Source organism: Varanus komodoensis, unplaced genomic scaffold (genome assembly GCF_004798865.1).
Source record: "Varanus komodoensis strain SLA01 unplaced genomic scaffold, ASM479886v1 scaffold8, whole genome shotgun sequence".
NCBI classification, from domain to species: domain Eukaryota; kingdom Metazoa; phylum Chordata; class Lepidosauria; order Squamata; family Varanidae; genus Varanus; species Varanus komodoensis.
Window position 1 is genome coordinate 3474247 of NW_025336481.1, and position 27984 is coordinate 3502230.

The 27984-nt window shown below is 52.2% G+C and overlaps 1 protein-coding gene and 1 non-coding gene across 6 annotated transcripts; both read left to right on the top strand.

Annotated features, from left to right (window-relative positions):
• Positions 1–238: 238 nt before the first annotated feature.
• Positions 239–23887, top strand: TPD52L2 (TPD52 like 2). Of its 5 annotated transcripts, none has more exons than XM_044454961.1 (8): positions 239–359; positions 3181–3317; positions 4564–4712; positions 5796–5855; positions 8387–8446; positions 12705–12806; positions 21245–21293; positions 22085–23887. In XM_044454961.1, the coding sequence occupies exons 1-8, from the start codon at positions 341–343 to the stop codon at positions 22178–22180; spliced, it is 672 nt and encodes a 223-aa protein (XP_044310896.1). In that variant the 5' UTR covers positions 239–340; the 3' UTR covers positions 22181–23887. The 5 variants fall into 5 exon arrangements, with proteins under 5 accessions (XP_044310896.1, XP_044310895.1, XP_044310898.1 ...); XM_044454960.1 differs by having other exon boundaries at positions 242–359; positions 3154–3317; XM_044454963.1 differs by lacking the exon at positions 8387–8446 and having other exon boundaries at positions 242–359; positions 3154–3317.
• Positions 23888–27042: 3155 nt separating this feature from the next.
• On the top strand, positions 27043–27114 carry TRNAE-CUC. Its single transcript has one exon. It is a non-coding gene; the product is annotated as a tRNA-Glu (tRNA).
• Positions 27115–27984: the final 870 nt, after the last annotated feature.

Consider the following 27984-nt stretch of genomic DNA (forward strand, 5'->3'; position numbering starts at 1 on the left):
ACAAGCGCAGATAATGGAGACAGGCGGCACTGAATAAGTGGCCCGCCTCCAAACAAAGGGCCGTCCCCACGCCGCGGAACGGCCGCGCGGTCTCCGGACTATCTCCCGCTGAACCGGACGCCGCCCGCACTGAGAGAGAGCCCGTCGGCAACCGGAAGTGCAACGGGGCGGGCGTGCTTGCGACCTTCCATTCCTCTTCAGAGTGCGCGTCCCGGCGCCGAGCGATGACGTGCTCGGCCGTCCGCAGGCAGGAAGTGAGGGGGGTCTGACGTCGCGCCGTCGGGCGAGGAGCCGCCGCCGCCGCCTCTGCAGCCGCACGACGGTGTCGGGCCTGGGCGACATGGAGAGCGCCAGCCAGGGTAGGGGCGCGGGGAGCGGGCAGCGGCGCCTCGCCTCGGGCTCGGCGGGCGGGCCCGGGGGCGGGAGAGGCGGGCTCGCCGGGCCTGCCCTGCGCTGCCCTCGACGGGCGCCTGGCTGCGCCTTCTCGGCCCGCGGCGCGGGGGCCGTTCCGCCCCGAACCCTCGGCGAACAGGGCCTTGCATGCAGAAAGCTGGCGGGCCAGGGCGAAGGCCCCGTGCCCGCCCTTTTGCACAGCAGTGCGGCGTAGTTGTGCTGGGGTCGGCCTGGGGCCCGGGCGGTCCGGGTTCGAGTTTCCGCCTGCCCCAGAAAGCTCGCGGGGTGACCGTGGCCTAGTCCCGACCGACCTCCCTCAGTTGGTGATGAGGTTAAAATGGAGGAGGGCTGCCCTGGGTCGTTCGCGAGAGGCCAACGTGGCATAAACGTGTCGGGAATAAGAAAGCTCAGGTCCTGCTTTTCTGAGTGAGAGCGTTGTTTTCCGTTTGAAGGAATGGGGTGAGCTGCTGTGGATGGCTCGAGGTGCCAGGCGAGGGCAAGGCCGAAACAGGGTGTGCTTGCTCCTGGGTGGAGGCAGGGTGTGGGGAGCAGGGGCTTGTGGGATGTTGTCGCGCCGGAGCAGGTGGCACGGAGGGGAGGCGCCGCAGCTGTGCAGGAACGAGTCTGTGTAGCCGCTGGGGCTTGACAAACATGTTGTCGTGGGCATGTTTTCATTTCCGTTGTTTAAAAAAATGTCAAGGTGGTTTTCACCATTATCAAGCTATAGCTAAAATAAAAGCATTAAAAGAGATTGGACTAGACGGGGTTACAGAGTGTGTGTGTGTGTGTGGGGGGGTATTCTTTCAAGAGTTGCAAACTGGAGGTGAGGGTGAGCTGCTGAGATTGTGCGTGAGGTACTGAGGGAAGCCTTCTGCCCCTTGCCAAGGCTTGGAGTGGTGTGCATTGCCTGGCAGTGCAGACACCTTGCTCTGGAGGTGTGGAGTGTGTGTTTTGGGACCTGTAAGGGCTGGTGATGGAGGGCAGGGAGAGCAAGGGCAGTTGGGCTTCATAAGGAGCTTTGGTGTTAAACTTTAGAGGGGGTGGGAGGGGGGAGAGAGGGAAGCAAGCAAGGGTTTTTTAGCATGGGGACTTCTGACACTGCTGATCCAAAGGGTGAAGCATTGCATGAGGAAAGCCCCAGCGTCGTTGGATCAAGTTTTCATTCATATGCTACCCCTTAACTGATGACCCCAGAGACCCCACGGCAAGAGGATCTGAGCTGGAGGGGCTGTGATGGAATTCCAGAGGGCTGGATAGTTTGCTTCTCCAAGCAGCCTGGAATTGCGATTGAGCTAGGCTGAGATCAAAGTGCGCTAGCTTTGTGCCGCTCTGGATCCTCTGCTTTCATTTTTTTCCCCAGGCAGCTTTGATGCTTTGCATGTGTGACTCTTCTCTGTTTCTTAAGTAGTCACATCAATATCTAAGCCTCCCGTATTCCCTTGAGCCTTGTGTGCTACTGAAAGTGGCACCCAGCTGTCGAGGGTGTGGCAGCAGCTTGTTTGTCATGCAGCTGCTTCCCCGTCTGGAAGGCACTGCACACAGAGGCCTACGGTTCACAGAAGGTGGAGAAAGCCCCGTGAGTTCTTCCTGGTGTCAACTGGGCAACTTGCAATGCCTGGAAACTGTTGCTGCAGTCAACCTGTTTCCTTACTTAACCTGTTGTAAGTAACCGGTTGGCCTTACTTGGCTGTTGGCCTGCAGCACGATAGAAATCCCCTAACAACTTAACTGTTCCATTTTTCAAGGCAGATACCTAGGAAAATCAGGTTCAGTCTTGCATTCTGTTCAGCATTGTTTGAATACACCTTATGCTATCACAGTGAGGCCGTGCTTGGTTAATTTATTCATGCATTATGCTTGGGTCCCGCCTGTCCTTCAGGCAAGTGGCAAAGTGATACATAGTTTCACAACAACATTGTGAGGTAGGCTCAGTAGAGAGGTAGCCACTCTGTGTGCACTTGAATGCCACCTCTGGACCTCTTCATAGGCTGCCTTCCTAGCCCTCCTGGCTCTCATTTCCTAAGTCCGACAAGCAGGCCCTCTCTGTTTATCCCTCCCATGTAGAGGGATAATCTGCAGCTTAATCTGCAGCTGTTTGCTTCAGGCCCCCGAACCATGAGGCCTGGGAAAGCGGTGCTCCCAGCCAGTCCTTGTGTATTTCTAATATGGATTTGGTAAAACAGTATCATCATACTTCTACTGAGAGGGAGCTTTTTGGAGGGAAGCGGATGCACACATGCTGTTATGCATATGTACTGCCGGATGCCTATCCTATTACATTTTTTACACGTACACCTGAAAACACAAATAGCGTCTCTGTGGCATGTTCTCACATTACAGTCTTCAGTGTGCTGGCAGTGGCAATGGCTGTCTATCAAAGGTATGCCCCAGCTAACCTGGGGCTGTTGCTGCATCGCTGCTGGAGCTCGCCCTGGGCTGGCCACTGTTTTTGCGGAGAGGCTGGCGGGTTCACTAGGCTGCCCTTGCCAGATTAGTTTGTTGGAGGAGTAACGGAAGTTCCTTGGCTCTCGGAGACAGCAGGTAGTGCACAATTGTCCTCTGAGCCTCTGACTTGTGGGCTGCTGACTGGCCCGTAGCTCTTGATAGGCTCTCTTGCTTTGGCAAGGCTCCTGGTCAGACTTGACTGGGAATGTTCTGTTCCTCCTTCCGCTAACATCTCTGAAGAGCGCCTCTGCCAGACTAACGTGCTTCGCCTTGGCTGCTTATCCTTTCCCCCACTTTGCTTCTTGTCCATGACAGATATCAACCTTAACTCTCCCAACAAAGGTCTGCTGTCTGATACGATGACCGACGTGCCTGTGGACAACGCGAGTGCTGCTGCTTCTGCCCCCCCTCCAAGGACCTCGGCCTACAATGGGCTCACTGAAGCTGAGGAAGAGGAACTAAGGTCTGAGCTGGCCAAGGTAAAGGGGAGCGACCTTTGGAGAGAGCTTTATGCTCTTCTTTCTTCAAGGGAGGATGGTTTATTCTGCCCCCTCTCTCTGAAGAACCTGACTTCTGGAGAGCATTAAGATTTCCCATCCAAATCTGAGCTCTAATTCCTCTTTTGTGGCTGGAGGTCTTTCTGTTCTTAGACAGCCTTGCGAAATATTGCACAGCATGAACCGCAGTTCCTTGGGGACATGCTGGCGTTCATTGAGCTTTTGCCTTGTAATTCAGTCTCCCCCTTGCCCTGGTTTGTCCTTTCAACAAACTGGGTGAGTTGGGGCAAGAGGCTGGCTCAGGGTGGACAATGTGTCGGCCAAGAGATTTGCCAGGCCCTAGCTCTCAGCATGGTGAGTGACGAGGGATCTTGGGAATTGTAGGCCAAAACATCTGGACGGCTGGAGGTTGTCGGCCTCTGCAGTGGCCCAGGAGCAGCCAGTGAGCATCAGGTGCTGGAGGAGCAGCTTCTGCAGTGGCTGTAGCAGTGCTCCGAGGTGCCCGGCCCCTGGGAAGCGCAGGAGGCCCCCTCCCTGTCCGTCTCTTGTCACTGGTGAGGACACTTGTATTCTGACAGGCGTTTGCCTCGCTGAGTCCCTGATATTCCGCTGAGCTGTTGCATTCTTACATTGGGCTAGCCTCAGCTCTGTGCGCTTGACCTCTGGGGCGTGCACACTCCCTCTGCCGTGTGTTCACGCCACAGCAGCGGAGGCCCAGAATCTCGTGGCCGCGGAGGGGTAGATGACCCAGGAGTGACCTCGAGGGCCTGCTGGCGCTTAGGAACAAACCCTCTGCAGCCCAGCGTTCCCAGCAGGCATCCTAGCAACTGTCAGGTGTGCCGCTGTTACGTTGGGCCTGTTCTGTTCAGCCTTTTCAGACCTGGGGTGTCTCTCTGACCCACCGGCTTTGCATGGGAGCCGCTCTGTGTGTGTGTGTGTGTGTGTGAGAGAGAGAGAGAGGAGACGGTTGCACAGCAGGCGTTCGTTCGCGTCTGGGTGGAGCCACTGCCGCTACCCGCCTGAGGCCCAGCCGCATCCTTTCTGTGGCCCCAGGCCCCCGGGGCCAAACACAGCTTGCCGCTTCTGCCGTGTTGAGGGAGAACACCTGTGGATAGATCGAAGGGCCAATTGTCAGTCAGAAGGAAGCCCTACACCTCCCAGCGTTCTCCTGCCAGTACTTTGAGATTCTGATCTTATACATGCATTCTTAAGTTGCCTCTCTTTGCAGGTGGAGGACGAGATTGGCACCCTGCGACAGGTATTGGCTGCTAAAGAGAGACACTGTGGAGAACTGAAGAGGAAATTGGGGTTGACCCCCTTGGATGGCCTGAAGCAAAACCTCTCAAAAAGCTGGCATGACGTCCAGGTTTCCAATGCGTAGGTGTTCTCTTGGATGCTCTTCTCTCTCAGGTGTGACTGCATAAATAGGAGTGGTGGTTGAGTTGAGGCTTCAGGGAACACAGGAAAAACAAAACGGGCATTGTCCAGATGAAAAAGCATCCTCTGCCGCACACACATCTTAGCTGAGAGGCCCTTCTCTGACCCCGAAGCAGTTCGCTGCTCTTCCCAGGAAGGTGGCTTTAAGGACTCCTGCACGAGGCTTCTTTTTCTGGTCATGGACCACCAGCTCTCCCTTAGGCTGTGGGGCCCTTTGCTGACCGGGGCAGCCCTACCTGTGTGTAAGGGGGACAGATCCTTAAGTCGTGGTCTGTGGCATTAACTGCATTGGTAATTAAGTGGAATCCACTGAGTGGCGTTGGAAACGGCCAGCATTCCCTGTGTCTTCTGCTTGCCACTCCATGCATCCCAGCCAACAGTCTCGTTTCGCACTGACAATCCTACAGGCAGCTGAGGCGCTCTGCCGACTTCAGAGGGCCAAATATGGTTTGCAAAGGGGTGTGGTGCCATATCCCCAAAGGAGGCACTGCTTCATTGTCTCCTGTGGGGATATGGCTTAAATTTGGAGTCAGCGCCAGAGGAAGGGCAGGCCAAATAGCCCCGCGCCAGGCCACCCTCGCCTCTCCCATGTTGCCTTTTCCCGTGCCGAGAGGAATGTGGAACTCCATGCTAGGCATCTTGGAGAGAGGGACTCAGTTGTGCCTGGGAAGAATGGCTGCTTCTCTCACTTTTGGCAGAGTCCCCTGTGACCTCTGCCCCGCACTGTTACCTCTGCTTGGGCGGCACGGTGTTCAGGCATTTCCAGGCAGACATCACAAGGGACTTTCTTCAGGGCTGGGACCTGGAGGCTGAGCCTCCCCCCCGCAGGCCCCTCAGGAGGCTTGGTAGGCCATAGGTGGGGCCCCCACTGGCTGTCAAGGTCCGTGGGCTTTATCTTCTGCATCTCTGGTCCAGGTGGTCCATATCTCATCACTGGTCGCCAGGATGTTGGGCTTCCTTTTCTTCTGAAGCTTAGCTCCCCTTTTCTCAAGAGGTGACTGACCCTTGGGTTTTTGTTTCTAGTTATGTGAAAACCTCTGAGAAACTTGGGGAGTGGAACGAGAAAGTGACGCAGTCGGAGTTGTGAGTTGTTCTCCTGCCTTAAAAGCGCCACCTTGGTCCTCCTTGTTCTGCCCTCCAGCTTTCTGCACTCTTTCCTCTTGGCTCCAGAGGAGGCTGGCTGCGTGCTTGGGTGTGGGGTGGCTGTGTTCAGGCCTCTTGCGTACTTGTGTCGAGCCTTACTCCTTGCCCCTAAGCATCTCCTGGCCACACTCAGGATTAAAGACCTCTCGTCAGCTTTTCTGTATGTTTCCTTGTGTGGCAGAAGGAAAATTCCAATCAGTTACCAGATGACACTGGAAGATGGCAGGAATTCAACAGGGATAGCTCTTGTGCTGCATCTGATCCTCTGAATATCTGTCTGATTTGCAAATTTAGCACTACTGGCGCATGGAATTTGATTGCATCTCATAAGCAAAGCAGGACATAATTTAAATTCTGTTTCTTGTGAGAGGCAGGCAGAAGGGTGGGAGAGGCAGGGTTAGGAAGGGCTGGCCGTGAGCCGTGCTGCCTCATACACTGAAACCAAGTGTCACAGCCCTCATGTGCAGAAACTCTGGCTGCCGCTTCTGCTTCGCCAAGAGCTGTCTGGAGGAGACAATCTGCCGCACAGAAGTGCTGGGCAGGGGTGCTTCCGCCTGCCTGCTGCTTTCCCCCTCCAGGCGCTTCCTGGGAATCCTGACCTAGGGCAAGCTTTCTGTCCTCCTCTTCACTGCCAGTTGATTCTTGATGCCACTCTCTGAAGGAGATGTGGCAGCTGCAATTTCACATGTGAGGTGGCTGTCAAATGTTCTAGGCTGTGCATCCCGGCCGATTGCAGTGGGACCTTGCTGTGTAGGCATGCATGGAGTTGCAACCACCTGAGGGTATGTTTGCTTTTAAAGTGAGTGTGGAATTCCATGGGCCCAGTTGCATCACCGTTTCCTTTCTGGGCTTTGAGCTGTGCAGGACATGTGTGCTTTGGCACTACTTCTGCTGGCTGTGGGGGTGGAGGAGGTGTACGTGTGTCTGAGTAGGGCTGGCCGTTTGCAAGCCTGGCTCTTGCTGTGAGTGTAAGAACCCGAGTGAGTGTACAGATGGGTCCCTGCGGTATTCCAGCCTGGCATTAGCTACGGGCCTCATCTCCACTGGCAGCCAGCAGTTGTGGCCTGACAGGCGAGGAGGCTGGCTGAAGGGGCTGAGCATCCGCATCCCTTCTGCGGAGCCGTCTGGTTTCTCTGCTGGGCGCCGGTGGTGCGGAAGGCTCAGGCTATTCCATCCCTCTTCTGGCAGCCCCTCTCGAGAGTCCTGGGTTGATGGACAAGCTCGGTAGAATCAGCTTCAAGCGGAAGATCTCTTCACACGAAAGCTAGAGGAGAGGCTACCTCCAAACGCCAGCCAAAATCAACGGCCACCTGTGCGTCTACGTGTTGCTGCTCTGGTTGCCAGAGGCTGCTCGGCACTCAGATCTGCCGTCTTAGCACGGCCTAGCCGGTGTTTAAGGATATCAGCTTTTCAGTCTCCATCCTCACCCAGTCTGCAGTGCAGCTCCTTGCGGGTGGTGGGCAGGCCAAAAGCAGCCGAGGGCACACGCCGCTGCCACACTCCCTTCCCAGTCAGTGGTTTTCCATGGAGGAGGCATGTAGGGATTAAAACCAAAACCAGAAACAGCACTCGCTTTGCTCTAGACTGGAAGCACATTCTGGTCAGAGGTGCTTCTTCGTTTTCAGGTTTGCGCTTCGGGAAGGCATGTTCGGTAGGTGGCAGCGCATGGCAGCGGGGAGCCCACTTTCGGCCGCTGCCTCCCCTGCAACAGTTTCAACTTTGGGTGGTGCTTTCAAACAAATCTGGTGCCTAATACGTTAAAACGAGTCAAGGTGTGCAGCACATTTTTCTTAAGCGGTTGCCCAAACCCAAGCAGGGCGAGGGTGCCAAGACTGATGATAAAAGCAGGCTTTGGATTCCTGGCAAGTATTTATTTTATTTGAAGTATTTTTATCCCATTCCTGAGCCCGAGAAGCCTCCTGGAGTGGCTTACAAACTTTACAGTGGAAGAGATGCAACACAAGAATGTCGCGGCAAAAGGTGGGAGTGAGGCAGGTTCACCTGCTGGGAGAGGAAAACCGGAGCAGGTGGTGTTCTGTTGCACCTCTGTGTATTGAATCCATCTCTCTTGTCTAAATACAGTGAATTATTAACTGTGAAGTCCTGGAGGGTGGTTTTTCTCCAGTCCTTTCCACTTAGATTGAGGGAGATGCTAACATGATTGAAAAGTAAATAGGACGAGGGATAATTTGCTTTTGTTACCCCCAAGCAGGAGTTCTCCCTCTCTCCAGCTCCCCCAGAATGGCTGTGTGCCTAGTTAACTGGAGCTTGAAAAAACACGAGCCAGAAAGAACCAGTTTAAAAACGGGACTCAAGCCGCTTATGACTGGAGCCGCGTTTATTTGTGCCATAGGGCCATTGTGCTTTGGAGTGCCCCGGAAGAACCATGTCCTACATAGTGGCCCATACATAATTGCATCAGTAAATGAGCCCGGTATTAGCTCCTTCTCTAACCTCCGTTGTATTTATAGATATGTTTCGGCCAGCAGCACTCTGGAGGACTGGAATGAGAAATTAACCCAATCAGAAGCGTGAGTGTCTTAACCTTTAGCTCCCTGTATCCCGTAGCCTGCGGTAACTAACAGTTCCTTCCCCACACTAACTGTCTCTCTATCTGCCTGATCTCTGTTCTGCCAATGCTGCTTGTCTGCTGAAGAGCCAGGGATGGTGGGAGAAGGCTGGCTGGCTAGGGGCCGGCGGGGGGGGGGGGGTGTCTCTGGGACAGCTGCAGATGCAGTAGCGGCGCCTGCACAGTGCCACTCGGAACACACTGGCTTTGGCGGCAAGCGGTAGAGCGGCTGTGACACGTTCCGGTCCGATTCTGTGCACGCCGCAGGTCTGTGGCAGCGGGTGCAACATCCGGCCGCTTGATCATCCCCGATGCTTTTGTTGCCGTTCCCTGGCCCACAGAGCCAGGAAGATGCACGTGCAGGTGTGTGGGTGATGCCTCCTGCATCGTACGCCAGCGGAGGCAGGTGGTAGGACCTGGGTGGCTCTGCCCCTTCCCGTCTCCAGCAGGTGATACAGGCAGGCAAAGGTTGCAGCTGCCAGACTGCACGCGGGGCCCCTCTTAAGGGAACGCGATTTGCCCTGCCTTGGCAAGCGCCTCTAGCGGTCTTTTGGATGTGGCGTTGGGATTCTCCTGCCGGGGCGCGCCCTGCATGCCGGGGCTTTGCTGGTTTTGCTCTTGACCACTCGGTGCTCTTCTGGTGCCCCTTCTGGTCCCTCTGCTCCTCTGGCAGTTGGGTGGCACGGGGCACTGTCAAGCTGAGATTCAGTCGTGCTTGCCCGCTCCCGCATAGGCATGCAGATAGTGCCGTGGTGCCACTGCTTTCTTCCTGAGCGGTTTCCTCTTTTGTCTGGGCTGCTCCTTTGGTAGGGCTCGATCTGAGTTTGTGCTGGTAGAGCAGGAAATTCTGCAAGCCACACTCACTTTTGGAGAACCATAACAGGAACTCGGGCTTCAATGGAAAGTTTCTAGAGTGGATTTGTTATAAACACATCCGGCCAGACCTCTTAAGATGCTCTTCTTGGGTCTGTAGCAAGGGCAAATGCTTCACTGCGTTCCGTGATAAATGGCCCGCTGGTTAACGAGGTCTTCTGAGATCGTCGGGGCGTTTGGAGGGGCCAGCACCTCTTCTCTGTCTGTCTCCATTAAACAGCTGAGGTCGAAGGGGAAGTCAGGATGGGATGCAGGGCTGTGCACTCATCTTTTAGCTACTTCTGGCAGCCTTCTGATGAATAAGCAGTATTCTGTAGCAGTACAAGCACATTTATGAGCCTTCTGTCAGAGTGGGAAATAAGAATGAGCATCTGGCACACTCTCTGATGGTAGAAATAGATTTTGTGCAGGGCTTAGAAGTTTCCGCTATTTCTGGTGTCTGATCCAGCATGTTTGTGTGTTTGAGATGGGGCGGGGCTTAGTGTTATCTTGCAAAAACATTGTAGAAGGAAAAACCCAAAGGTCAGCGCTGCTGACGGACTACTTTGGGCCTTTGCATGCAGCTTCTGGAGGACAAAATGGTTTTCTTCTTGGATGTTCAGAGTGCAGCTCCCATCATTGCTCACTCTTGGCTCCTCTGGCTGGGATGATGGGAATTGAAATCCAACAGATCTGAAGATCAGCAGCTTGGGGAAAGCTGGTGTGGGCTATTCAGCTTATGTAGGAGCAAGCAGATTAGTTGCATCTGCTTGAAAACTTCCCATCATAACCACCCCTGGCTGTTCCTTGCAGTAGTTTAACAGCTTTCATGTAAGGGGTGGTGATCACAGCTGAAATTGTTTGAGAGAAACGGGGATACACGGTCAAGGGGTGCAGAATTATGCATGGTATGGAGAAGGGGGACGGGGCTATGCTTTCTCTCTCCCGCATAATATTAGAACCCAAAAGGCTTTTGTCACAGAGCACACAGCCGACCCGTGGGATTCTCTTCCCTGAGGTGTAACGAGGCCCATCAATTTGGGCAGGTTTAAAAGGGGGTTGAACAAATTCATGGAGGAGGGGCTGTGCCTGGCCCCTAGTCCTGACGTATCGGGGGTGGGATGCCTGTGTGCAGCACGTGCTGGGGAACATGGGTGTCGTTGCCCTCCTGTCCTGCTTGGGGGCATCCTGCTTGGCCATTGTGTGGGCAGAGTCCTAGCCTGATCTTGCAGGACTCCTTATATTTTTAAGACTGTGGTGAACAAGCTCATGGGAATGCCTTTTCCTTCCATACCTGAGAATGCTCATTAAACATGAGGGCGTGGGTGTTTGATGTGGCCAGAAATGACACATTGGAAAGCTGTGGGTGCGAGGTCTATGTCGTCAGTGTTGAGAGCTGTGTCAGGACTTTCCCAGATCAGATGGAGGGTCTTTTCCCAGGCACGCTTCAGAGACCCGCCCTTGTTCTGAGTGCCCACTGCCTCATTCACTGACTGCCAGTTTTAATCCAAAGTAAGTTGCATCCTGTTAATGGAATTTGCATGTCGCACGTGCATCCTGCTCGTGTGACGATCCTGCGATCGTCTTGCTTGCTCACGCCTACAGCCCTGGTAGATGCAGGCTGTGCCGACAGGTTTGTCAGCATAGCAAGCAGGGTTTCCCCTAAAGAGAGTTTCTCATGGTGGAATAAATACTGAGCAATGCAGAGGTTAACTGTCTGAAGGAGAACTCTTGTTGGGGCCGAGGCCTGGACTGCTCGAAGCCGCATGTGTGGATCATACCCCCAACACTCTCCATTTCCTTTTCGTAGAGAGCCATTACATGAGGGAGAAGGCTCTGCCTTGTCTCTGTTCGGACATTTGGTTTTTCCAGGGGGTGCATTCCTGCAGAAGCCGGGATCAGTCTGGACGGGTTTGGCTCGGACCCAGGGTTCCAGCCTCGGTGTGAGCCGTGGGTGCTAGGGTCAGACAAGATGGGGCGGTGCTGCCCCAGTTCGATTAAGCCCAGGTCTGCCGTATGCAGTTGTGAGGTGAGAGACAGAGAGGCTGCCCTGAAGGGCAAGAGTGGTTCTGGTTGAGCAGAGAGGAAGCTGCCTTTACTGTGGTTTGTCTCACAGAAATCTGAATCCAAGCTCACTCCTCCCCGTTTTCCCAGCCTGACTCTGGCAATGAGCTTGGCTGGGAGAAAAACGCCTGGAGCAGCAGGAGGGCTAGCAAGCTCGGTGCGGGGCTGCGGGGGGAGCCATGGCCAGCTCCTTACGTTGTCGTGATTTAGGATATGCTCTCCAGGATTGCTGTTCTTACGTTAACAGTGCTTTTTGATGCCTGTCTACCCAGAAGAGTTCGGTGGTGCTTGTTCCTAGTTCAGTGTGAAGGATTCCAGCTTTAATGTTCAGGGATGTTGATCAGCTGATCAGTATTGAAACAGAAAGGAAGTTCTGAGATGCTTGTCTATAATTGTATGTTCTTTTGGTTCTTTATCTGCAGTGATCTTGGAGGAATGCAGGTGGATTCCTCAACACATTCTAAAAGTGCCGTTTGGGACTAAAATTAGATTTGAGGCTTTGGATTGGTGATAGAAAACCCCTAGTAGCTATTAATTCGGTCCTTAAAAGTGTTGCTACTGTCCCTGTTTAAAAACAGTAATGTTTAATGGTAACTGATAGGAAACATTTTCCTTATAGAGTAGAAATAATGCTGATTCTTTTCTGGATTAACTTGTCAGTGTTCTTAACTCCTAATTCTGTCCCAAACTCTTAGTTCTTAAAGCGCTTGCTCTCGCTCTCCTCTCCTCCCCCCTTCCCCTCCCCCCTTGGCAATTTTCTGATAGACGGTAAGATCTGCTTCGATATGGTGCAAAGGAAGAGTGTGGAGCTGTAAGAAATGGAAAGTCGTAATTGAATTTAACAGACCTGCAGTGCTAAGCTGCCCTGGCCCCATTTTCTGAGTGGGAAAAATCAACATTTGGTACTGAAGGCAAATGAACAAACATGAAGAGCAAGGCTTTAACGTAAGATTGCATTATGAACCAGCTGAGCCATTTATGGCCTCTTAAACGTGCTAACTTGTCTCTTGGGCTTCACAAGCTGTAATAAATATGTCTTAAGAATGGCGCTGGCATCACTTAGCCTTTCACTGCAGAAATGGTGCATGCCAGCAGCCCTCTTGAATCCTTTGGGGTAAAACAGATGCATTTGTGATCTTCAAGTGGGCATCGCCCTTGTGGAGACCCTGGTTCAAAATGCACACCCTCCTCCCTTCCTACCCACAGCCCTGTTTTCCAAGCATCAGCTGCGGTTCCTTTTCCGGCTGGGTCCTCCTCCTAATTACTGCCTTCAGCTGCTAACAGCCCTCATTTCTCTCACTTAGCTACAAGAAGACACAGGAAACGCTGTCGCAGGCAGGCCAGAAGACCTCAGCTGCCCTTTCCAATGTGGGTTCTGTGATCAGCCGGAAGCTTGGAGATATGAGGTAAGTCAATCAGAGGAATCCTTAGTGTAGCGCTCATCTGCTTCACGTGAAAGCGCTTGCGTGTATCCAGCAGGACAGCAACAGTACTAGATAGCTGAAAACCCCGGGCAGGAAGCAATCTCAGGTGCAGGTTATCCAGCTTGGCTGCATGTACACCTGGATTCTTACCACTGTAGTCCTCCTGTGTATGTTGATAATTCAATTTCATTTAAAATGCATGTTGCCATTCCACCTGCCCCTGGCGTTCCAGGATGAAAGCCCAGAAATACCTTGCACTCTTCCATATTGTCTGCATGTACTGATATTTTAATTAAGTTATCAAGACTTGGGTATTGGAGTGGCTTAGAATTTACTTCCGTAGCTTCCTAAGACTTTTTTGCAAATATTTCCCAGCTTGCTATACCTAACTAATAACAATGCTTGATCACTATTTATTAGTTGGTTGACAAAACATGTTTAATCAGTCCGATGGTCCATGTTTGTTTACGTTAAATAAGAAACAGGCTATGAATGCAAGAACTTGCTGTAACGGTAACGTGTTCAGGATGTCACACTGGGGAGGCACCTTCCACCCTCCCCGGGTCCCTCTCAGTATGGCACCTGTAGTCAGATGCAGTCTATCGAGGATCCATTTGCTCGGTAGATGCAGCTGTCGATTTGCAAACACAACCAGCCCACATCTTGGACTGCATCACCTTGCAGCGCTGGCCTAAGGACAAGGCTAAATGACCCTGGGGTCTCTGTGCTAATAGAAAATCTGGGAAGCTTTTATTCCCAGGGAGCTGCATTTTAAGGGAGTGTTGGCTTGTAAAAATACAAAATTACTGCTTGGTCAGATGTAGGATGGAAGTAAGCTTCCTAGGCAGCCTTCCCCTAAACGGTGCCTCCAGATGCCTTGAACTACAACTTGCTGGTTGGGGGATCCTGGAAATCATATTCCTGCGTGCCTGGAGGGTGCCAGATTAGGTAAGGCTGCCCTTGGAAAACTGAGGACATCTGCCTCATCAAGAGCAAATGATTCTTCCCCTTTGCTGCACTTAAAGAGTTCTTCTAAATATAAACGGTTGACCTGTAGAGCGTCGTGTGGCGTGAGATGGCTTAATGTGTGGGAACACTTCAGCAGGACAAAGTAGAATTCAGTCCTTAACTCACCACGCCCTTCGTTCTTCCAGGAACTCTTCCTTCCCCCTCTGGCTGGGAATATCTGGGTGGTAAGCGTGTGACAAACTCTGATCACATAATAGCTCATCAAGGTCAATGTGGATTTCTGGACAATGGTCCTTTTCGTATCCTTGTGGAGTAGCTTGTTTTGGGCACATTTTTCTTTCTAAAAGCAACAAATTTGCCTGAATAGGCCAGATGATTACTACACACACTTAATAGCTTTCGTTTCTCACTATTTCCCTGACCACTGAAGTAACTCATATACAAAATGTATGTTGTTTCTGTTTTATCAGTTGCAATTTACATTTTAAATCTTAATATAACGATTTCTACTTAATATTAAGAAACTAATGGTGCCATTCTATATACATTTAAACAGAAAAAAGACATGCCAAGAGTTGGCCTTTTTTTCTGTTTAAACTTGCATAGGCTCATACCCTAGATCAGTAAACTTTTCAACTGCAAAGAAGTGGTCTTTTTTAAATTTTACCATACTGTGGAGCCCATGTGACCTTATCAGACAACATTTGAAAGGAAAGCAGGATTAAAACGATAAGTTGTGCTAATAAGCAAGATATGCCTGAGGTGGAATAGTTTTGTGCCACCTTCTGTAATATTCTTGAGTTGTGATGCATTTGGAATTGCTTATCCTTAAAGGGAGCGTGCACTCAAGCCTCATCTGAAAGCAGGAATGCCTTTTAAAAGATGATGGCTAGCGAAAAGCAAAGGTCTTCAGAATGAGACTGTGTGGTTGCGTGAGCTTCCATCCCCTCACGCTGTCCCTTCGCTAGGTGAATTTCAAGGAGTGACACTATGTTGATTCCCCGCCCCCCCCGCCCCACAATCCCTGTAAGCTGCAGCCCATGGAAGAGGAAGGTGCTCCTTTCTGTGGCACCCTCATGGTCTCCACACGCTCCCCTCCGCTCTCCGTAAGAGAACAAGGGCTGCTGCCAGTCCCTGGCCCCGCAGAAACTCCTGCAGGTGCGAGGACATTCCACGTGCTGCCCGGCCCAATTTATGTGATCAGAGACTAATTTTTGTAACGAACCCCTTTCTTCTGAGTGGAAGAGAGATGGTCTCTATTCAGCCTCATTGCTCTTCTTTCTAATGTCGCATCTCCAGGATTGTGCTGTCTCTCTCTTCTCTCTCCTGAGGACCAAAAAGTTTTCTCTGTTTGATGGTGTGCTTTGAAGTGTGCTCATGGGAGGGGCTTTCTAGTTTAGCTGCTTTATTTATTTATTTGGGATATTTCTAGCCCGTCCAATTACTCTGTGTCTCTGGACGGCTCACAACAGAATCTACTGTTTTAACTTTAACTGTTTTAAAATGCTTTAATGGGGGGGAAAGGTTAGTGAAGAAGATATAGGTGGAGGTCAAAGGATGGCATCTGGTCTTGGTCAAATCCAGGCAAGAGAAGCATCCTTCAGTTTGCATTCACACACTTGAGAAGCCTCTAACCTAATATGCTGACAAGGGCCCGGCCCTTCAGAGGCTTTGGCCCACAACTCCCGTCACGTCTAGCTGGCATATGGTGAGGCGTGGTGGGAATTGTAGTCAAAATATATGATGGACCACAAGTTGCCCTCTCCTGATGCAGAGCAGCCTTCCACAGTCTGGTGCCTAGCCGAGGCACTGGGCCACAGTTCCCTCGAGTTGTGAGTCAGTGTGATGGCGGCCCCCTGGCTATGTGCCTACAGGACGTGTGCTGTGCCAGTTTTGTTGCTGGGGCTCAGAATCGCCAGGGGGAAGCCCAGCTAAAGGCACACAGACGGGTTTGTACGGGGAGCGTTGGGTAATAATCGCCAGATGGGGGCCAGCAAACTGCTTTGGGCAAGCCTGGGGTCATGGCTGGACAATTCCTGCGTCAAACGATGAAGAGCATTCTGCAAAAGAAGCAGCTCGAGGCTTGTGTGCTTGCGTTTGGTGGAGGGAGGCAGTGCAGCTCATGACACCAGCATTCCCAGCTGCCACGTCCAGCACGGGCTGGGAATTGTAGCCCAACACGTTCGGAAGGCCCCTTATTGGGGATGACTGGCCTAGATGTTTCCTATCGCATTAAACTGTTCCTGTTCATTGACCTTGATCTAGAGGAGATTAGCCATAATCTAGTCCCACTGATTTCAATGGGGCTAAAGCATTGGTTCCTCTCAATTCAACCCTATCACGGGTAGTTAATCGTTGTAAAGGGCTCGAAACATGCAGCTTGTTTTCCCTGTCTTCCTTTATGCATTGGAGTCATGGCCCTGCTGAACTGGCCAATTTCACGGTCAGATGCACACCCTCCCACCGGAGACTGTGGCGCAAATGCCCGCCGTAACAACATGGCGGCTGCTTCTTTTGTATTTGGTGTGAATTGGACCTGAGCTCTGACATTTATCACACGTGGAGTGTTGCGACAATCGTCCTCTAACAATCTTTGGAAGCAAGTGCTAGCTAGCACCCCAGTTCCGAGAGTGTTGCAGTACCCCCATGCTCCTGACGGTGTGGCGTCTGTCTTGCCAAAGGTTCCCGAACACGCTCCCTGTGAGCCGCCTCTCCTGAGAGGCCGGCTCCTGCCTTCGTGTTCCCCCTTTTCCCCCAGCTGGAAGCTCCTCCTCCACCTCTGCAAGCCGGATCGGCGGGCTTCCCGCCACAGCGTTGCAGGTTCCTGAAGGGAATGGCTAGGCTACTGCCACATCTCTAATCCCGCTTTTTCCATGCCTCCTACCCCTTAGCGCTGAGTTTGGAGGGAACCCCACGCCCTGCCATGGGCAGCTCAGGCGAAGCGTCCTGCGCGTGAAGTGGCAATAGAGCAGGCTCGCCATAATCGGCCCCTGCCAGCCGTGCTTCTGACCCATGGAAAGGCGGGACATCGCTGACTTTTCCCTGGGGTTTTCTAGAAGGGTTTGCCATGAATGCGCCGAGATAAATGAAAGGGTAATTTTGTTTGGCTCTGCAACCTGAATGCCAACATAGGGAAGGTCCAGCTGGTGGCATAGCCTCTCCCGACATCTTTCCTTGTCCCCCACCCCTTTGTGTGTGCTCCTGGCGTTTCAGTGGTGTGTGCCTGGTGTTGTGTGCACTTCTGGTGGGTTTGAAATGTATTCCTAATGGTTTTTTTCACTACTTTCACTTTCTGCTGCCGTTGGATTCGTCTAGGGCCCATCCTTTCTCTCATTCTTTTAGGTAAGTCTTTGTGTGGCCTGACATACGCAGGGAATCTGGTCACACAAGGTGCTTTTCAGACATGTACACAAGCTCCAGAATGTGAGACTGCCTCTCAGCTGAAAGAGGCAGAAGGGAGTCATGAAGGGCAGAACAGCCGCCGCCTCCTCTTCCTCACGCCTCTGGAGCCATCTGTGGATGCTGCCTGCACCTTTGTGCCTGACTCCAAGCGCTCAAAGTATCTTTCTCCCAAAAGAGAGGTTCTCAGCAGCCAGCGGCTGCCTCGTTGCCCATTTAGGTGTCCGCGCTTACAAATGCCTAGCAGTTCAGACACAAAACGCTGCTTTGCCTTGACTTTTTTCCCCCCTGTTTTGCCCCGGTGAAGTCAGAGGAAATCCAAGGCTCTGAGAAGCGGCTGGGCTGGGCGGGCCACTGTGCTAACCCCCAAGGGAGGCGGTTTTTACGCTCTCACCCACCCTGGAAGCATCACCACCGAGAAAGGATTCACTGCATGCTTGCATGGAGCTTCTCCCAGATGGTTTTGGGTGAATGACTGCTGGGGAATTCCGGTGTAGCAAGGCTGTTCTTTTTTAATTTAGGGTTTTGTTAGGTGTTTCCAAACAAACCCTAAACCACAGCAGTGCAGATGAGATAACGATGAACAAAAACAAATAAGATGTTAGTTTTCCGAGATAAAAATGTAACATAAAATTCAGTATTATGGATAACACTACATATATATCCCCACGTACTTTATAGACAGTGAGCTATTGGTAAAGGTGATAATGCATAAACTTCAGCAAAGGCTGCCCGAGCATCCATACATGTGGCCTTTCATAAATCATCCCTAATAGCCACCCCTTCAAAAATCAAAAGTTCCACTAGATGTTCCAGCCATTGAACTATTCCAGGTGGCCAGTTATCCTTCCAGTGTCGCAGCAGTGATCTTCCAGCTGTCAAAAGGGTGCAGAAGATCTATTTGCATTGATCGTGTGTTGAAGATAGGTAGATCGGTCAAAAGGACATGTGAATATTAAAGAACTTTCCATCACAAAATTTATCTGAGTCACTACCTCTTCCCCAGAGGAAACAGCCCCTGGGCATTGCCCAGCAGATGAATAAGGGACGTTAGTCGTATTGCAGTTGGAACAATTGGCCAGTTTAATTAAGCAAGGAGATGTCGCGGTGTCTGACGCACGCATCAGGTGGTGCCAAATTAAGTGCCGACTTGAATCTGTTCCCCTCCCGAAATAGATGACAGCAGAGAGCACCACTGACTGGGCCAGAGGGGCTGCTCCCACGGACGTTGGTGCTGCCGCAGCTGCTTTGTGGTGCTGACAGTGGTGCCTCTCGCTTCGTGTGGGCCCAGCTCCTGGCCTTGACCGTGGGCCAGACGCAGCTCTCCCAGGTCTCCTGGGCAGAGCGTAGTATGGAAAGGGCTTCCGCTCATACGAGTGGTGTTTTGCAAGAGCTGGGTTCTGAGGCAAGCGCCATGCCGCTCCCTCCGCCTCATGTAGCGTTTCCCTCTTGCAAGTGTAATGGGCAGTCCAGCTAAAATGCTGCCTTAGACGGCTTCTCATTGGCGTATTTAGATTGGGAACGCCTTGGGTGTGGGGGGTGACCTTCCTTGGTTATGTTACCCTATAAACTGCTGAGCATGTTTTGAAATAACGGGGAACTGACGCTGTAGGGCTAGTTCCCCCAACCTGGTGCACTTCAGATGTGGCCGACTGCCTGAGGATTGTTTTAAGTGTGCCTTTTCCTAATCTGCCAAGAGAAGTAGTGACATTTGGCATCCAGTTTCTTTCCAATCAGCAAGGAGGCTGCTTGTGTAGAGCTGTAAGATCCTTGGCTTTTAATTCTAAACCCTTTTCTGTTACCTCCTGGGGAAGATTTTTTTTAGAGAGGATGAGGAGTAGGATCTAGCAGCTAAGCCTGCGGAGACCCTTCTAGTATGAGTTCCATTTTTTAAAATGCATAGTCTCGCGTGTTAGGAGAAGCAGCAAAGGAATGAAGCAGCAAGCGTTTCTGTATAACCGGCATACCTCACCCAATGACCCAATCCTGTGCTCAGGACACTTCTGGAAGCTTCGCAGCTTGTACATGAATCGTGAACAGGGTGGCGAGAATGACTGGGTCTCATTAAAGGTCTCCTGGATTTTAATGGCGTCTAATATTTCCTCATTTCCCCTTTAATGCTTCCGAGTAGCAGCTACTCCATTCGTCACTCGATAAGTATGCCTGCAATGAGGTAACGTAGCAAAAGTCCCATCTCTTCTGCGCGGCCTTTGTTCTTCTTTTTCTGAGGGTGCCTTCGTTTTTGCCAGAGTCACAGTGGGTAGAATGGAGTTGTTAGGTGCAGTGTTAGACATCTGCATTTTTAAGATGAAGTTGGGTTGTATTAATAATATTGAATGTATATACTACCTTGCAGCATGGCTGTTTGGGGCATCTAGCAACCAAGGACAGTTAAAAATATAAACTTGAATATATCATTTGTTGAAACATTGATATTCCTCCTTACTGCTAGAAAAGCAGCACTCAAACTGACTCAGTATTTGGGAATTACAATTTGGCACAACATAAAACACAAACCAAGAAGAAAGCAACCGGCAGTGAAACCAAAACTTGATTTGGAGCATCCTGCAATAAACTTGCCATGATAAAATACTTTTCGGTATTTTATCATAGTAACAGGAGTGGGGGCAGCTACACGGAACTTCTGCAGAGGCAGAAGGTCCCTCTCATACCACTTAGATAGGTCCTTGGTGGGGCTTGGCAGGGGGCCTCTTCTGACTTTGTAGAGCAGGTCAGGCCACATGAAAGGAGGGGGTTGCTGAGGTGCCCTGGGCCCAAGCCATTTAGAGCTGCAGCTTTGGGGTTGTGCTTGGAAACGGACTGGCAACACATGCAGCTCTCTTCGGGATGGTGGGTTATGACGCCAGAGTCCTGGCAGCTGCCTTCTGGACTGATGGACCCTGCCTCACCCTCTTCAAAGGCAGTCCTCTTTGGATTACATTGCAGTAATGAGCTCTGGATATTGGGTGGGTGGTCTTCCCTCACCCGGTGCCCGTCAGTGCTTTGGACTACAATTTCCAGCATTCCTGACCATTGCCGATGATGGGAACTGCAAGTCCAAAATACTTGGAGGATACCAGGTTGAGTAAAAACGGTAACACACAGTGCCATCGCCAGGTCTGGTCTCCTCAGCAGGGGGCATCGGTGGCCGCGTGCATGCTGGACCTCTTGCCACGAGCCGTTCTCTCTCGTCTGGATAGTTCAGCATGTCCTCTTTGACTGTGGCACAGAGTGGGAGGGGATGAGGCGATCAAGAAAGCTATGCAGCCTGCAAGCTCCACCCAGCTTAGTGGCTCCACCCACAATGTGATGTGGGTGCTCCCCCCCCCCCGCCAGCTGCAATCCCTGCTCGACCTGTCCTTCCATAAGAGCAGGCTCCCCGCCCCAGGCTTGGCTGAAGGTCATGCGCCGTGCCTGCAGATGGCATCATGAAGAGGCCGGCAAGCAGCAGTTATGGTAACCTCCCAGACTTGTAAGGCTGACCCCCAAAAAGTGCCAGCAGCACCTGTGTGTCAGGTGTCGGAACATAGAAGTAAGGCAGGACTAAGCTTGTTCCGCCAACTGAAGTGGTTCTTCGGGAACAGCAGCTCAGTGGTGAGCGAAGTCCCTGTTCGCCTAATTGAGACAGATGGCGCAAGGAGCCACGTTTCAGCAGGCGCCACCGATGCGTTTTGTGTGTTGCTGGGTCTCTGGGTACTTGCCTCAGGGCTGCATTTTGGGGGCAGCGTGTCCCACTTTTGAATTTTTTCCTGCTGGAACGAAAGCTCTTAACCGGCCATGAGTTGGATATGCAACCCGGCAGCTTTTGTGCTCATCATTATTTCTCTGAAATGAATCAAAACATGTTTTTATTTCTCCAAATGTGTATAGTAGAACCAAGAATTTGTTGTAGTCACAATTGACCTGGGCTTTTCAGAGGCTACGAAAGCTGTTCAGTGATGACCGAGTGCCTCGTGGTTGCCCATCCGAAAACTGAGTTAAAATCTCTAACCATCTGTCATAACTTATTATTTGACCTAACTAGTCCTTTCTTTTGTTTCGTTTTTTTAAAGAAACTCTGCAACCTTCAAGTCTTTTGAAGATCGGGTTGGAACCATAAAGGTAATTTTCCTCTCTCCAGTGTATAGGAGAAATGAATTTTCATTCAGATACATGAGAGAGTTGCCCACCTTTATAAGAGGTTGGAAGTATCATTTACCTATTACAAGGTCTGGGGAAGACACTCAAGGGATGTGGAACACCAGACACTGATATGGGACACAGCAAAGAAGTGTCACCGATGCAGAATTAAACTGCAGAAGCCCCATGTTGCAATGCAGTGAGTGGCGATTAAAAGGATGTGTTATGTGGAACCTGGGCCTGTGGAGCAAAATTGCTTTGCCCATGGTAGCCTTGCTGTGACCTGGCAGACCTCTAGGAAAGGGGGGGGGGGTCTCCCCTATTTCGGCAGCTCTCCTTGACTCCTCTTAAAGCCCCGTGCTTTGCTGCGCTGCTTGTGTACCGCAGTCTGTGCTCTGCCAGCCCCACGTTTCCTACACGCACGCGTGTGCTCTCCTGAAATGCATTAGTTTTGGCGAGACTGTTTCTGTTCGGCAGCCTTCTCTAGTCTGTCTTTGCATAGGCATCTCCTCTCGTGAGGTTTCTGCAGCCCTCCAAGCTGCTGAGAGGGGCGTTTCTCCTTGCTGCTCAGTCAGCCGCTTCCTTACATCCGTGAGCGGGAGCCTGTGGCAGGAAAAGGACATTGCCCATTCAGAGCGGAGTCCTGCCAGGCTGTGCGGGCAGGTGAAGGATGATGTCCGTCCTGCGCTGATGCCGCCCACTTGCCCAGTGCCAGAGTGAATGATGGATTCTGCTCTACCCTGTTCTCCCCTCCCCCTTTGCCTTCTGCCCAGTCCAAAGTGGTGGGCGGCAGGGATAACGGCACCGGTGAGCTGCACTCCCCGTCGGCGTCCGGCGACAAGCCCCTGCAGGACGGCGCGCCCTTCTAGGTCTGCGGCACCGCAGCACTCGGCTTGCAGAACCCTGCCCCTGTCCTTTCCAACACGCGAGACAGAAGACAAGGACGGGGGCCTCGCCCCCACTCTGAAGAGAGAGATCCATCCATCATAACGTAGACATTTTTTTGCTGCTGGATTCTTCAGGTCCAATAAAGTCAACGCACCGTTTTTTGGTATACTTCTATATTTTACACTAAAGGTTTCTAGATGGAACACATTGGTGCGCTTCCGTTTTGGGAGATGCACCGGCAACGGGGATCCTGCAATGTTGGCCTCAGCTGCCCTTTCTGGCATCACTCCTCTCCTTCGCCTCCCCTCCCCTCCCCTCCCCTCCCCGTCCACGTGCAGACAACACTTCATGTCTTTATGGAATATGGGAAGTAAGTCACAGGATGCACTGGCTGCACATGGGACCCCAAGTGCCAATTTGGGGCTCCCCCTCCCATCCTATGCCGCCTGCTGGCTCTCCAGCTGCCACGGCTCCCTGTGCGATTGGAGCAGCCAGGAGGGCATTCTTAATTTTCTGTCTCCATCAAGATATATAACCAAATGTGCATGGAGGGGTTAGAGATGCTTCCTCCCGTTCTTCAGGGCTCCCAGCGAGGAACCTCATATTTAGCAACTGCCTAGCTTGCTACACTGATTCTCTAGCTTTAATGAATCTCAGAATCTTTATTTTTTTGGAATGCAGTGGACTTCACGACATAGCTAGCTTTTAGCATCGTCATTTAGAGGCAATGTACCTTTTGGATGCGGAAGCTGAAACACAGGGCCTTACATCCCCACCTGCTTTACTCGTTTATAGCCTTTTTATATCTCAGAAGTGTGGACGATTTTGGGGAGGGGGCTGGGGGTCACGAGTGGTCGAAGCACTGGGGTTCAGCATATGACGTTAGTGACTGCATGCGGATGTGCCGAGTCTTGTGTTCCTTTCAGTGGCACGTGACTGCACATGTTTGCTTGTGTGCTCTCTTTCTCAGTTGTGTAGAACTTGCTTCTCTGCCCGCAGGTGTCAGCCGCTAGGAGCTTCTGGCAGTAGCTGGCCCCTGCATCCATTCTGGGAAGAACTTGCGTATCAGGGACAGCCCTCGTCCTGGAGGCGTGCCTCTCTCTTTTCTGCTTGGACTAGCTCTTCCTTCTGTGCGCTGAAGGTGGTGACAAGACGCCCACCTTCCGTGCTTCTTTACCCGTTAGTCTGTGTTGTGTCTTCCAGGTTTCTCTCAATTCTGCTTTTGTACTTAGGGAGCTGAGAAACGGTTCTCACCCTTTTCGCTCCCAGGCAGAGGTGCCTGCTCACTTATCAAAACTTTTCTGTGCCTTAACGGCTCAGGGGGACATAAGCACCCCAGACACATATCGAGAAAACCAAGTGCTTCATGGCATCGGCACCCCAGAAGCCTTCAGGCTGCATTTCTTGGCCTCCACTTGCCAGCCCTCTTGAGAAGCAAGTTTTGACACATGCCGTGTGTACTGCTCTCCCCGTGTCCTGTTTTGCTGACGATTGACTGCCATACTCTGAACCTGGCGCACTAGATGTAGAGAATCTGCAGGGTGCGAGTGTGTCATTTGCTGGAATTTGGAGCAGGGCTAGGGTCCTTGGGACAGGGAGCTGTTGGAAGAGATGGGGCTGTTTCTCCTGTACAGGTGACCATTTGGGGAAGACTTTGTCAATAAAATAATTCATTTTTGAAAAGCAAAGCGTGTGGCTTCATACTTGAGCTTCTACAGCCTGCCTAGTGTTCGTGCGTGCGTGCGTGCGTGGTCCTCTTTGATGCCTGGCTGGGCTTGGCTCCTGTACTGCCACTTTCATCTGCTGAAGTTCTGCATCTGCTGAAGACAGCTGACCCAGTCTTCCAGTCTTCCCCATGACTGAGATCTTGGCACAAGAAAGGCCATGTAAGCCAGATGCCATTTTTTAACTTGGGACGGCCCGTGGGTCTGTCCTGAATTGATAAGCAAGGAGCACCTGTGAGTGACCTCCCCATGTTGGAGCTCAGGGTGTCACAACCAGTTTGTCAGGTGAAAGACAGCGTTGCACATGGCACTGTTAACTGACTGCGGTGAACTAGGGTGACGGTCGCCAACCTAGATGACCTTTAAACATGCTTGGACAAACTTATTTTAGGTATTTTTAAATTACATTTCTGTACCACCCAATAGCTAAAACTGGGCAGTTCAGGATGGATCTAGTAATGTCTGTCCAGAATGATTGTAAACAGAAGGGCTGTTTATAATAGCAGCAAATTGTGTTAACCCATTATTTCCTGCAGCACAGTCTGTACCCTTTTGGAATATTCAGTTCCTGTTGGGGTGCTACATGACATCCAAACCCAGACACTAAGTTAATTGTGGTTGAACAACCCATGGTTTACCTAAGTACCAGTTATAGTTTAAGTGTGGACTGTCTAACTCATGATTAACCTGTAGTGTCCGGGTACAGATATTACGGAGCTACCCTCAACTAGCTCACTCGGGGGCTGAACACACAAAACGGCTCTGGAAGGTGCCCATGGTCTGTCCGTTACATATGAATTTGGCAGGATACCCTAGAAAATTACCTATGAAGCAGCACAGGAACCTCAAAGGGCGAGCATCAGTCCATCTAGCTCGATGCTGCCTATGTGGCAGGGTCTTTCCAGGGCAGGGTTGGGCAGCCTGTGTCCCCCTAGATGTTTTGGCCTGCAGCCCCCGTCTTCCCTTTACCATTGACTTTTCTGACTGGGTCTGATGCCAGAATATTAGGAAGGACACAAGTTGCCCTCCCCTGCTCTGGAAATCCAGATGGGGGCCTTTTCTAGCCCTACCTGGGAATTGTTTCCGGCATCTCTGCCACGCAAAGCATCTGCTCTTTTGCTGAGATCCTGTCAGCTGCTGAGAACAACCCTCCCCATCAAGCCCCATGTTCTTCACCTGGAGGTTCTCCACCAGGGTAGGCAGGCCTTTGATCTGATCCTTCTCATGTGCTCAGCAAGAGGTGCTGTGACCGAGCAGTGGGAGGGAGGCTGTTGGAACGGAGAGGCGTGATCCAAGTCGCAGAGCCTTGGCATAATCTGAATTCCCGGAGATGCCGTGAGGAGAAATGATGAGACAAGACAAATGGGATACATAAATCTGATCCCGGAAGGCGAAGTATGCAAGTGGCCACCTCAGGAAGGCCCCAAGCAGGACACGACCGCTTCAATATCCTTCCGGTATGGAGGAGCACGCTGCCTCCAGTGTGTGGGGTGTCCACAAGTCCAGGCAGAAGAAAAACAACTGTGTGAGTGTTGAAATGAAAGAAAAAGGTGAATGAAAGAAAAAGAAACGGCTAAGGTCCACGAAAGGGTGTGGCACAAGAAGGGCACCAGCGAAACATGACTGTCGCTGCGCCCTAAATTTGTTAAGGCTTCAAAGGTCCCCCAAGAGCGGCATTTGCTACCAGAAGCTAACAAGGTCTGGAAAGTGCTTATTTCAGGGTGGGTATTCTTATAGGAAGATTCTTCCTTGCTATTATGTCACTTTAGGGACCTTTTTGTGGAAAAGTGACTCAGATTCTAATTAAAAAAGATATTTCCAACGGAAGATAGCTACTAGGTCAGAAGACAGAAGGAAAATGTTTCCTGGAATGTGCTGGACCAATGGAATATCCCCCTTGCAAGAGAAAGGAAATGTAGAAAGCCTGTGACCAGGGAGTATTAGCTAACCCCCCCCCCCCCACTGCTCCTTTCCCATATTTAAACTTGTGGCTCCACCTGCAGTCTGAAGATCTTCAAACTTGGGAACTGCATCAAGCAGGGGTTGGACCCAATGGTCTTGCTCGCCCCTTCCAACTATTGTATAGATATATTTATATCCTGCCTCATTTCCTCTTGCAATGATCCCAACCTCTATGGTTTTAATGACTTTAAACTTTTAATGCATTTTTAATGTTACGTATTTCTGTTGTACTTCAATACCTGTTTAATAGATTGTTGCAAACTGCCCACAAAACCTTGACTGTAGGGAGATACAGAAATGAAATAATCATATTCTCTATTTTATGATCACAACAACCCTGTGAGGTAGGTTAAACTGAGAGCCCCCTGGCCTAAAGTCATGCTGTTAATTTGTGTCTGACTGGGGAATAAACCTGCATCCTTTGAATCCCCAGTCTAATGCTTCGCCACAGTGATGGACCAGCCTGGAGCAACAGTCGGGATGAGGAACATGCTTACTTAGAAAAACATCTCCCTGAACTCAGCGGGGCTTACTCCCGAGTAAGAGTGCTCAGACTGATAGCTTCAGTTGCTTTGGACAGTGGGAACAGCTAGGCTGCACTGGCATTCCATGCTACAGCCTACCTTGCAAGGCTGTTGTAAAGGTTAGAGAGCACATATGTGAAATTCCTGGACTAATGGAAAAAAGAGGAGCCCTCAACTTTTTTTTCCTTTTTAAATATCAGGCCAATGCATCTTTCTTGACCATTCAGCCAATCTTGGGTACTCCTACACTGCCCTTCCAACACGTCTCTGGTGTCCTTTTTACTCCGAAGGCAAGTACAATCGAGGTTAAACCGTGTCTACTTTTTAAGTCTGCATTGCAACGGCCTGGACCTTCCTTTCCGGGCAGCATTGACAGAGACCTGGGTATTGACAAACGCGCCTCATTCAGACGCATGCCCAAAACGCACGCATTCCCTCGTGTCTTTTCAGAGTCGCTTCCCACACAACTCTTGACGGGCAGAGCAGTACCTCTTTATTTTCAGCGGCTTTGCCGAGAAGGAAATGCAGGAGCAGAATACTTCTTCGCAGATGTTGCAATTATGGAGTGATTCCTTAGCTGAACCGAAAGCGGAGCCTGGTGATTAGCAACGTAGGCGAATAGGTACAGCGCCTTCCCTGGTGGTCTAGTGGTTAGGATTCGGCGCTCTCACCGCCGCGGCCCGGGTTCGATTCCCGGTCAGGGAATATGAATTTTGAAAGGAGACCCGAGAACGACCCTGTTCTTTTCCAAAGCGCCCCGGAGCGCCTGGGGGGTTTCGCCGCTGCCCAGGCCGAGTGGGGCGTTTCTTCCGCGTTTTCCGACTAGCTGGAGGCGCGGGGCGGCCAGCAGAGGGGTGGCCTGGCGGGCCCGCCTGTGTCCGCCGTGCGGCTGCAAGGGGGTCCGGCGAGTGCGGTGCCGGTGCGAGCCGCCCCCGGGAAGCCCCTCCGTGCGGCTGCCGCACCTGGCGCAGCCGGGAAGGGCCCCCGCGGCGAGGCGGCCTCCCGCGCCGGCCCCTCGGCCGGACCCGGGCCCGGCGAGGGGGGGATCGCCGCGCACCGCCCGAGGCATCCGGGCCGCCTCCCACTGGCCGGAGGGACCCGCGCCCACGAAGGCGGCGCCGCCGCGCGAGGGAGGCTCCGGGAGCGCCACGCGGGACCGCTTCCCCGCCGGCCAGCAGAGTCCCCCTCTCCCCGCTCCGCCGCGCCGGGTTTGCCGCATCTCTTGCCGGCCCCTCCCGCCCAGGCGCGCCGCGCCTGCGCACTCGCGCCCCCCGCGCAAGCTCCGCATCGCGAGCGCGCGCGCCCAGCCTTCGGAGCGCCGCGGGCGGGAGCGCGCCCCTCCGCGGGAGCGCGCACGCAGCCCGGTGGTGTCGGGTCCCCGCCCGCGCGCCCGCTGTGCTACCTCGGTGGTGTCGCCGGCCGGCCGGCGTCGTCTCGCCGCCCTCCCGCCCGCCCTTTCGGCCCGCGTTGCCTTCGGGCTCCCCGGGTGGCGCGTCGCCAGAGGCCGTGGCAGCCGCGCGAGGCCCGGCCCGGCCCGGCCCGCCCCTCAGCGACCCGCCCGGCGGCGGCGGCGGC

Bases quoted from the DNA above. Each gene is read 5' to 3' on its own strand.
- TPD52L2 (XM_044454960.1), top strand. The intron at 3,318-4,563 runs GTAAAGGGGAGC...CTCTCTTTGCAG, and splicing joins TAAGGTCTGAGCTGGCCAAG to GTGGAGGACGAGATTGGCAC. The intron at 21,294-22,084 runs GTAATTTTCCTC...CCTTCTGCCCAG, and splicing joins ATCGGGTTGGAACCATAAAG to TCCAAAGTGGTGGGCGGCAG.